Genomic DNA, 11,887 nt, shown 5'->3' on the forward strand with positions numbered 1-11,887 from the left:
CAAGCGACCCGATGAGAGTTTGATCCACTAATGAACGAAGCAATCATCCTAAAATCAGCTTTTCAAAGGACGTGGATTAGATTCAACTCTTTCCATCTCACGGTCACAGGGAAACTGTGTCAGTTCTGGCTGATGAAGGATGATTATAATCATTGGTCTGTGTGTTGTTATTCCGCCTGTCGCATCCATCATTTGGCAAAGAGCGGGGAGGACGGGAGGTCGGGTTGTCACCACTCATTATCAGGTAAAAAAATAATAACAAAAAATGATTAATTAAATGGTATAACATCCTGCCCGTCAAACCCGAACCTAATACAGATCTTGCACCATACTATATTAGCTGTGCTTGTGTCGACATGAAGAAATTATTGTTCATATTGACCCTTAAGAAGACGTGTATGAGTCGAAAATTGGTTTGAATAAAAGAATTGTTGGACTAAAATGCATTTCTATTCTATTTCACCATCTTTTATATTAACATATATATATATATATATATATATATACATATATATATGTAATATATGTATGTATATAATAGTGTGTGTATGTGTGAGTGTGAGTGTATATACATGTAGATTTGATAGACAAAAAGTACAATTTGACACTAAGAGCATGACACATAAACTAGTAAGTCTAGTGCAATGTGCTCTTTTTGACCGATTTATTGGGATAATTTCGTCATGCAAGTGTATGTTAATAGGCCTATATATGATTTCTGCTAAAATCTAAGAACACTATTATGGCGTCAAAGCCATCAAAAGTATACCTTTGACAATTCCAAGAAAAAAAAAGCATGCAAATAGGGAAGTAAGCCATCAGTCATACGAAAACTTACATCAGTTCAGGGTACTATCTAACGTTGTCGATTGCCACTCTTTGTTCACTGGGCTGCAATGTGCGGTGATATAAATAAAAACATCAACGTATCCTGTATCTTAGTGTTTCAAAACCCTGGACTCTACTGGAGTGAAGGTATAAAAGAAAATCTACTCATACTTGGATTTTCGCATTCAGTGACTAAAACAAATTTAGGCAATTAACAGTCTTTTCAACTGAAGTTGTCTTTCAAGACTATTCATCTCGCTGTTATCATTTAACCACGGTTTCTTTTCCTTTGTTTATCACGTTCATTTTTGCACAATATTATTACCATATCAAAATCCAGGACATATTACTTAAAGGGGAAGGCTAGTAACTGATCAGTGGGAATCAGTGGAAATGCTGGGAGATGATTGTTACAATCCTTATGGGATTCATTCAAGAGTTCATTGTATATCTATTGTTGTGTGAAAATGATTTGCTTCAGAACGGTCTCATATTCAAGTAATGTGCAGATTAATGCTCCGTTACTGACCAGGGACGCTAACCTGGAAGCATTAAACTGCACATTACTTGAACATGAGACCATTCTGAAGCAAATCATTTTCACACAACAATAGATATACAATGAACTCTTGAATGAATCCCATAAGGATTGGAACAATCATCTCCCAGCATTTCCACTGATTCCCACTGATCAGTTACTAGCCTTCCCCTTTAAATCATCCAATAGTGAGAAACAGTGCTAATGATGCGTTAGGGAAGTTCGTATTTTTGATAACAGAAGAATTTCAAACGGCAGCCCAATTGAACTGTATCATTTATTCAAGTAAATGATGTATCCAAGAAAACATGTAAGAACCCTTATTTTTAAGAAGATATATGCATGCATTGACAGTACGAATTACAGTAATTGAAATTTATAAGATAACAACAAAAACACTCTGTAAAATGAAAATGCTTGAAATGCGGAAGAATACTAAAAAAAAGCAGTGCATGTAGGATGCATTCCCCCAAACACAATAAAACAATCACAAAATTGACCTGCTATTTATGAAATGAAATGCAGAATTGCATGAATTAAGAATAGACTAGAAATGTCGCTATGGCGACTGGTATGCCTCCGCCATAATGCATGGTTCTCCCAATAGGTCTATAGTACATGTGGACAATGTGTGATTACATTTTCACAAAATTGGCAAAATATTAAAATGACATGTTTGTCACAAATGTATCGAATGTTCACCTTCCTTGACCTATGTTTAATTGGATGAATAGGAGAGCATGTATTTGGGGATTTAAGAACTTTAACTTCGACTTTGACCCTTTCATAAGTTTACGCACTTGAGTAATTGTCAAGGTATGGAGAAAAAGTGCAATTTCAGTATTGAACAGTAAATTGTTATCATTTTCATTTGGCCTTTGATTCATAAGAGAATCAATGTCAGGCAGAACATACATAAATATGTACTAAGTTTAAAGATAACTTGAGCCACTTCCGAGATATGGAGAAAGAAGTAAGTTCAGCACTTTTACTTGATCTTTGACCTTTTGACCTTTGACCTTCTTTGCCAAAAAAAAAAAAAAAATCCCAGACAATCTCTAGTGAGTTATACATGCATACATCAAGTTTAAAAAAAAAAATAATCCTGCTGGCATTGCATAAATACAAGGAAAATAGTAAAATTTTGAAGTATTGCCCTTGACCTATGACCCCTGACCTTTGACGACATGAACCCCAAATTCCCTAGATAACCACTGCCAGTCAGTACATGCATATATACTTTGTTCCATAAAGATACCATGAACAATTTCCAAGATACAGAGAAAAAAGTGAAATTTTAACATTTTACTTGACCTTTTGACCTTTGACCTTTTGACCTCATGACCCCAAACTTTCACCAGAGAATCTTAATTGGGTAATTCATGTATACACTAAGTTTCAAGAAAATATCTTCAGGTATTGCATAGATATGGGGGAAATAGTGAAATTTTAAGCATTTGACCTTGACCTTTTGACCTTTGACCTTGAGCATGTGCACCCAAAAGTTGATAGGCACAACTTCACCCCCTGATACACATACATGCCAAGTTTCATTAGGATACCTCAAAAGGTTTTGATAGTTACCCTGTCCACAAAATTCATTACGGACGGACGGAAGGACAGACGGACGGACGGAAGTACGGACGGACGGACGGACGGACGGACAACCCGAAAACATAATGCCTCCGGCACCACTTCGTGGCGGAGGCATAAAAACCAACTAGCCCTACATAACCACGCAGATAAATCTTAACACTATAATGGCCTGTTGCAAGAATATAGGTCTAATTAATAAAAAAATAAAGATGAGGAGTTAGGCAGAGAGCGAGGGAAAGAGAGGGAGAGACAGAGAGAGAGAGAGAATAAGTTCATAACATGATGTGCAAATTAAAAAAAAAAATGTACTACGAATTGCCCGGGTCCCTGCCTTCGTCAACACAGTGTACAAACAACACCCGCCGTTTCGTAGGGATTGCAGTCATGTGTTTCGAATGGTGCATGTAGGCACTGAGCGACGTTTCTTTCTTCACCGGTACACGTCACATCATCCAGTAAGAAATAGCCAGAGCCCCGGCCGAATTTAGCGCAGCAAGAGGCTTCCAAGGCCCCGACGTAGCCAAGCATCCGACAAATGATGTTTGCATCACGTATGTCCCAGTTGTCGTCACAGACCGTGCCCCATCTTCCCTCAAATAGAACCTCTACTCGTCCTTCATTATCGCTGCTTCCATTAACAAGACGGATATCGAGTCTTGGAGTCTAAGGGGAAAATAGTTAATCTAATGGTACATGGAATTATCACTTGCGATCTATTATAAGAGGTGCTTAACGGTAGAAAAACAAGCAAAATATACCACTGATGCCCATGATAAATTATATTATTGAATTTTTGACGTGATTGTCATTGTCTAACTAATTTAGACTAAATAATTTGAATTGAGTTGTGTTTCTCAGCTACATATTAAAGTGTATTGTGTTCTGTATCTTAGATGAGTCCATTTTACTGTAGTTAGAGTCAAAGCTTCTTCCAGAGGTGTACATCTAGCTATCAAAAGTGCTGTTAGCTACGTTACACTTTAATGCTTACTTACGTTTGGGCGAGCAAATGACGCCTGCGTCTTCGTTATGATTACAATCATCATTGCCAAAGCCCGGATACCGACAGAGGGCCAGGTGACTTTCCTTCCCCGTACACTCCATGTCGTCAAGGAGGATGCTGCCAGAACCCCGGCCAAAACGACTACAGCAAGTGGACTCCAGGGCACCGTCGTAACTTAGCAACCGGCAAGTGATGTTTGCCTGCTCCATCCCCCCCCCCCCCCATGTCGTCACAGACTGTTCCCCACCAGCCACGCTCGACGGCAACTTCCACCCTACCTTCCCTCTCGTTCCTGCCCCCGACAAGGCGGACATCAAATTGACGTGCTGTCGATAACAACATGCAAGATGTATATTGAAAACAGTTACTTTATTATTGCACAGTACATGTATTCATATGTATTGATCGTCATAAGTATAACTTTTTATATGAACTATTCTAGTTCAGGAACACTACAAAATGTGTGAAATGATATATTTTCAAGTGTCAAATAAAACTCAAATTATAGATAGGGTCGCCGCCAGGCACTGATAGTTGTGGTTTGTGTAACTCAATCATTTTTTTTTTTTTTTTTTTGGCAAAGTCTACCTGGAACTTGATCTGATAATGTCAACTGTAAACTTACTTAAACGTTTTGATGAATTTCCGACGAGACTCCTCAAATTTTTAAGTAGCAAGAAGCCAGTTGAGATATCAACGGGTTTTTATTTTTTCAAAGCAATGGTACTTACGCGGGGTCTCACATACAGCAACTGCCACCTCGTCGCATTCACGCGACCAAGAGCCGTTATACTGGCAGTCAGCTAAGTTTTGTCCTGATCCGGCACACTCTACGTCGCCCATTACGAAATCCAAAGTCCCGCGGCCGTAAAAGGAGCAGCACGGGAACCAACTGGTCCCCTCATACCCGAGCGTCTCACAGACTACCGCGGCTTCGTCGTAGCCTCAGTTATCCCTGCAGATCGTGTCCCATTCTCCATTGTACAAAATCTCCACTCTCCCCGATGTCGGTCGCGTTGACCCGACAAGGCGGACGTCAAATTTTGGCTTTGCTGTACCAATCACCGAGGTGAATACAAAAGTGTAGGATACGCAAATTAGGCAAAGAGAAAATATTAGACAAGGAAAAAAGTACTAAAACGGCAAATAGAGCTTTTCTACTAATCACCACTCGTATGTTTAAAGACATATAAATCGGCCATGTAATTGGAAATCTTTTCAGTTGTGATTTCCCTAGTCTTTTCAGAAATTCAGAATTCAAACCGATGTGCTAAAATTAAGTAAAATAACTGAGTTTTTGTCTCTTAAAGGGATAGTACAGTATTGGTGGAGATGAGAATTGGGCTTTTAACTTTTTGCGAGATACCAAGAAAACACTTATGATATAGTACAGAGCATACTATTTTAAGAGGAATTCAAAGTTTATTTGATGAAAATCGGGTTTGGAATGACTGAAACATCCAAAAACAAAGTGAAACAAAGCGATCGTAATAAAGTGTGGGTCCCACACTTTATTAGAATTGCTCTAGGCTTTTTTGGATATCTCAGCCATTTCAAAACCAATTTTTATCAAATAAATGTTGAATTCCTCATAGAATTACATGCTCATTCAATGCTCTTTCATATTTCATGAGAGGTTTCTCACTATCTCACCGAAAAATGTCAGAAACCTGAAATTAGGTCTCAACCAAAACTGTACGATCCCTTTAATGCTGACGCTTACGCTCATTAGTGCATATGACACCTGCATCCTCGCTGTGTCCGCAATAGTGATGTCAGATGTGCACTTCAGTAGGGTGCCTTCGGATCCGTCACGGAATAGATTACTCATTAAGATTCTGCCAGAGCCTACCCCGAATCTGGCACAGCAGGGCGCCTCCAACGCCTTTTCGGAACCGAGCATCTTGCAGACAACTGTGGCATCTTCAATACTCCAGTAGTCGTCACAGACTGTGCCCCACACTCCTTCGTGGCGAACCTCCACTCTTCCTTCATACTCATTACTTCCATCGACAAGACGAATTTGAAAACCTGGAATTAATGACACGGAATTGAATTATTCAAGTGAAATACTTATTTTTCATGTTGAATACAAATACCTAAAGGATGAGTTTTTTTATCAACATCTCAGATATTAACACATAATAGATATCATTTCAATTCAATTCAATGTTTTATTTCATTTTTCGACAAAAAAAAAGATATGAACATCACTTGTTTGATAACAGAAGTGCAAGTATGTCGGCAATTCGGTCCTGTCTCTAATCCATTCAGACAAAATAAGTAAGTTTGGATTCAAAATGATCCCTGAGAACACACATGAGGCCTGTGAAACTTATCTTTATCATTTTATCAAGATAATTAAGAATTAAAAAACAAACAAACAAAAACTTCCAAATGTGTTTCCTTACAACAATTAAGTGAAGATGATTTTTCTTTTTTTTTCTCTCTCTCTTTTTTTTTTTTTTTTTTGGATAGGACACATAGTCATAGGACATGCAAAAAAAATCCTAAACCCAACAGGGTAAGGGATAAAAAAAAACCAAAAAAAAAACAAAACAAAACAAATAAGAAACAAGGCTTTTATGCTTTCCTTTCCCTTTGTGAAACAGATCTCTACAAATTAAGGCCACACGTGTTGTTGGTTTCGTTCGCTGTACAAATGAATTGATATCAGTGCTCAATACATTACCTTCATCTAGAGTAGAGCACACAACGCTTGCATCTTCCTCGTGAACGCATTTATGGGACTTAAAGCCTCGATGCTCACAATCGGCCAAGTTTTCCTCCTGCCCATCACATGACACGTCGTCCAATATGATGCTGCCCGAACCGGGACCGTAGCGGGCCTCGAGAGGGGCTGCCGCAGCCTCTAGAAAACCCAACATTCTGCAGACGACGTTTGAATAATCTATACCCCAGGAGTCGTCACATACCGTGCCCCATTCTCCATTGTATAGAACTTCAACTCTTCCTTCTCTGTCGGCAGCTCCTCCGACAAGACGAACCTTCGGTATCTGTCCTGTTCAATATGCCATTTGGTATCATAACGTACAAATTAGACATTTCACAATCACTCATTTTGGTTGATTTTAAGCAAAAACAAAGCAAGAAACAAAGCAAAAAATCAATAGACAATTGAAGACCTGAATATAAGAACGACCCAAGTCCAATTTTCGGCCAAATTCAGTTTGACATGGGAAATTGTAGCTTATGCATGGACTCATCTTGTGTATAAATGATAAATCCTAATTACCCCCGGAAGTGCCTGAAATGAATGAGTTAAATCTTATATTAGTGTAAGAATGAAGGACTTGGGTCATTCTTACATTCATATGATAGCGCCCTCTCTCATCCTTCTCTCATCTCTATAGCAGAATATCATGTATATGAATCAAAGAACGACCCAAGTCCATATGAATCAAAGAACGACCAAGTCCACCACACAAAATGGCCTCTCCACAATTAATGTAAATGTTAATTGTCTTAATAATATATGTTCTAATTTGTATATACAATATTGCCTTCCCATCACAGTTAAATAGAATATTATTGGACAAATAAAAAAGATATGAAGGTTTTTTTTTAGTTTGCTCGAAATGGTCTTCCATGGACTTGGGTCGTTCTTATATTCATAAATTATACTCAATTACATAGCATCATTCTTCTGTTTACGGAATGTCGTACCTTGACGTATACTGCAAAGACACATTCCTTCATCGCTTCATATTTTTCAGAGATGATGTTAATTTCATATAATTTGGAATCATAGGACACTGCAATGAGATTGAAGCAATGTCTCAACATTTACCTTGACAGTCCTCAGTCGATGTCTTGTTTGCAAAGTAATGTATCTGTGTGGGTTCTTTCGATACTAGGGAGCTTTACATTTTGACGCGCGGACGTGTAAGACGACGCTTGAGCTGGACGTTCTCCTCTTCCCTGCGTCATGCTGAAAAGTAGCTTTAGATTACGCTGGGACTCAACGTATGAAAAAATAAAATGGCGCCCCCATATGATCGGTGCATGAAGTAGTTCTCTACGTTGCAAACTGTGCGGACGTAAAAACAGCCCAGTACGCGTAGTGAAAAACTCAGGCGACGCAAGCTAACAATAGATCGACTTGACGCGCGCTTCTGCGCATGCTCAGAACATTTTTTCCCCCTCTGAACGTCACCGTCGCGAAAATCTAAAGCTCCCTAGTGTCAGTCGGCGGCAAACCATCGAAAGATAATCTTTTGGAGTGAGAACCAGTGTTTGTAATAGTGTGTGTGTGTGTATGTGTGTGTGTGAGTGTGTGTGCGTGTGAGTGTGTTCTTTCCACGGTTTCTACACCTCCTTAGGGGAAAGTGAAGGTAAAGCTGCAACCCCCTATCAAATCTAATAGCAAATAATTGCAATTTCAATTTCAATTTATTTTCAGATTTCTCACGAATAGCACAGGAAAAAAAAGAAAAATATAGAATACGAAATTTAATACAAGGTATTAATCAGATGAAACTTCATGGTAATGCACATAAGTTTGTCTCAGCATAAGCACAAGGTCTTTATAACTACATTAGAGTTGAGCTATAGTTATAATACGAGAAATATGACCTAGTCTGCTTAAAAGCAAGCTAATAGAGCCACAAGCTTCGTGATAAGTCAGATAGGGGGATCATGAAATACAGATATCTATTTAGACCATGATATGACTGGGAGAACCGAACTAAACAAGGGGAAAACAGTCAAATAAACGTTCCTAAACAAAACAAAGAAATTTTGGATAGGTAACCTATTGGAAGACAACAAGGTCCTGAGTTGGATACTAACCATCTGCAGAGCACATGACACTTGCATCTTCGTCGTGTCTGCAGTAGTGTGTTCGCCAATATAAGAAAACAAGCAAGAGCCCACATTGTCTTAACTTCCCTTGCATAGCACGTTGTCCAGCAGGATATCTCCAGAGCCCTGGCCAAAGTGACGTGAGCACAGCACGAGGCTTCGGCGGCACCTCCGAAGCCGAGCATTCTGCAGACGACATTTGCGTCATCCATTCCCCAGGAGTCGTCACAGACCGTACTCCATTCGCCGTTGTGTAGAACCTCAACGCGTCCTTCCATCTCATTAGTCCCATCAGCCAGACGAACTTCTACTTCCTGTCCTAATTGGAGAAATAACACGAATTGCCATAATATGGAATTCACGATTAAGTGCAAGTTGACGGCAGCAGTACGCATTCTTCGTGAGCTGGTGGAATTTTACTGCAGCAACATAGATCTTAATGACATTATAATTGTAACAATTAACACAAGTCATTTCATGTTCCACGAACGATATCTGCAATTTTTGAAATCAACATCAAGTGATACTAATCTCCTCTCGAGAAGTCATGCCTCATAAAGTATTATAATGAGAAGAGCAGGAACATAATTGAACACATCTCAGTGCAGCTTGCGAATGCAGGTTCCAAGCAACATGAAAAATAGGGAAAACATATTCTTGAAACACTGTATTAAAAGTGATATCTGAAATACTTTTGGTACTTATTGAAGACAATTCATAATAAACCAATCTTCCCGGAATTTCTACTCACGATTGATACAAATAGCGCCCGCATCGTCACCGTGCGTGCAATTGCATCGTCACCGTGCGTGCAATTATCGATTCCAATACCGCCATGCCTACACTCCGCCAAGTGGTTCTCCGTCCCATCACATTCCACACTGTCAAGTAGAATCCGTCCAGATGCATGGCCAAATGTGGCGCAGCAGGGGGCTGCCCAGGCCTCTTGGTAACCCAGCATCCTGCAGACCACGTTGGCATCTTCTAAGCTCCAGGAGTTGTCACACACCGTGCCCCATTCGTCTTCTTGATATAGAATTTCAACTCGCCCTTCTCTCACACTTCTTCCATGGACAAGGCGAACTCCATGTGCAGGGAAAATAAGAGAGAGAAATAAAAGATAGTTTGAAAATAAACTATCAGAAAATATAAGGCAACGGGGATACATGGGATTGTCACCATCTAACACTGAGAAGAAACACACCTTCTCTCTCTCTCACTCTGTGGCATATAATGTATACACATTTACCACATACTGTAAACGTGGAAATTTTCGCGGTACATTAATTTTCGCGGATTTCGCGCTACGCTCGGCTAGCGCGAATTCAAAAACGCGCGAATATATCTTCACAATTTTCTACGCACATTTTGAACGGGATGAATTGTGTGCGCTTCATCGATGATCCTGCTACGTAGTACAATGTACAGGCATGTTTACGCTACTAGTACTGTGCGAAGAGACGATACCCTAGATTGCTGTGTACTGTAGCATGCATGTGTGCACCGCACGCATCGATGCTGCAGTCCCCCGTGACTACGGTACTAGAGTCACAGCTGTACTACGTATTTGAGTGCTTGTACTCGCAGTCGAGCCGCTCGCTACGTCGCTTGTCGTACGCTGGCATAGCAAGCTATGTAGCAGAGGCTTTGGATGAAAGCAGTGAATGTGTACTACAGTAAAGTAACCTGCTGCGGAGCGCGAATTTAAGAACCCGCGAATACGTTTTCGAGCCGCTCAGCGCGAAAAATTAACCGCGCGAAAATATTGACGTTTACAGTACTTTGTATGAATTCTTACTCGATGTTTTGTCTTAAAAACTATATAAATACTCAAACATAATAAAAAAAAATCAAATGCAAATTCTGACAAATATATGTCCATTTTCACTAGTTTGAGATTTTTCGAACAAAACTACAGAAAAATTAAGAAAATAATCAAAATGTGTTTGACAATTGTAAGTCAATCTTCAAAACAATCTCTTGTTACATAACAAACGCAGCATCAGGAAAAATGTTTAGATATTCTTCTTTTATGATGATTTTTAAGACGATCTTTAAAAAACAAAAAAGCTTTCATTTGTTTTTACATTCAAACCGTTCGCATACATTCAACTACTGAATGTATATCTAAGCTTTATAAAGCAAAGATTGAACAGAACCAGAAACTATATATTTTTAAGTTAATTCTCGTTTCCTTGAATCTATCATCCTAACTTTTTCTTGTCATTGATTAATCGTCCATAAGTAAATTTAATTTAACAGTTACTGGTGGATTTTTAATACATAAATACCAGTATTGAAGTAGATGTGATCAGACATGAAATGAATTTAAGGAATGAAAAGTCAATGTGACATTCAAGCGTGCGTTTTACGTCAGGCAATATTTTCAAAGGTAATTTCATTACGAAAATGTTCATGTAAGATCTGCGATGTTCCTGCATAAGGTTGTTTAAGGGAATGAAATAGTTTTCATACTTGATACCTTGTTTCAGGTTTCTAACTTTAATTGATGAGATAATGAGAAACCTCTCATGGAATATGAAAGAGCATGTAATTCAAAGAGGAATTCCACATTTATTTGATGACAATTGGTTTTGAAATGTCAGAGATATCCAAAACAAGCGATTTGAATAAAAGGAGGGACCCAACTTTTATAGGATGGTTTTGTTTTTGGATATCTCCGTCATTTCAAAGCCGATTTTCATGAATTTATATTAGAATGGTATGCTCTGTAAGATTTTTAAAGGTGGTTGCTTTAGTATCCATCAAAAGATAAAAACTCAATCCTCATCTCCACCTGACAATACCATCCCTTTAAGTACACTTTCTCGCGATATTTGAAATGGGTTGCTGTTTTGTATTTGTGTATATTTGTTTGATTGCAGCTTCTTCACTGTCTGACACAACAGCTGCTGCAAAAAACATTTCGAGATATAAAAACAGCGCCCTCTGACGGTGACTTACTGTCTGGAGCTGCACAAAATACACCTGCTTCTTCACCATGCCAACAATTCTGCGTCCCAATTGCACTATGTGTGCAGTCAGCCAGATTCTCCTCCGTGCCGTCGCAATGCACGTCATCCAGTAAGATCTCCCCA

At 39.1% G+C, this 11,887-nt stretch overlaps 1 protein-coding gene across 1 annotated transcript; it reads right to left on the reverse strand.

The window, feature by feature from the left end:
• Nucleotides 1-3,298: 3,298 nt before the first annotated feature.
• On the reverse strand, nt 3,299-11,870 carry LOC139709999 (scavenger receptor cysteine-rich domain-containing protein DMBT1-like). The gene is made up of 7 exons (XM_071621951.1): nt 11,744-11,870; nt 9,621-9,872; nt 8,862-9,108; nt 6,658-6,854; nt 5,818-5,996; nt 4,244-4,291; nt 3,299-3,625 (listed from the first exon to the last, which is right to left on the reverse strand). Exons 1-7 carry the CDS (start codon nt 11,868-11,870, stop codon nt 3,299-3,301), a joined length of 1,377 nt encoding a protein of 458 aa, XP_071478052.1.
• Between the last annotated feature and the right edge of the window lie 17 nt (nt 11,871-11,887).

The sequence above is a fragment of the Diadema antillarum genome, unplaced genomic scaffold, assembly GCF_040938485.1.
Source record: "Diadema antillarum isolate AM-2024a unplaced genomic scaffold, OU_Dant_1.0 seq00001487_RagTag, whole genome shotgun sequence".
Classification (NCBI taxonomy): Eukaryota; Metazoa; Echinodermata; class Echinoidea; order Diadematoida; family Diadematidae; genus Diadema; species Diadema antillarum.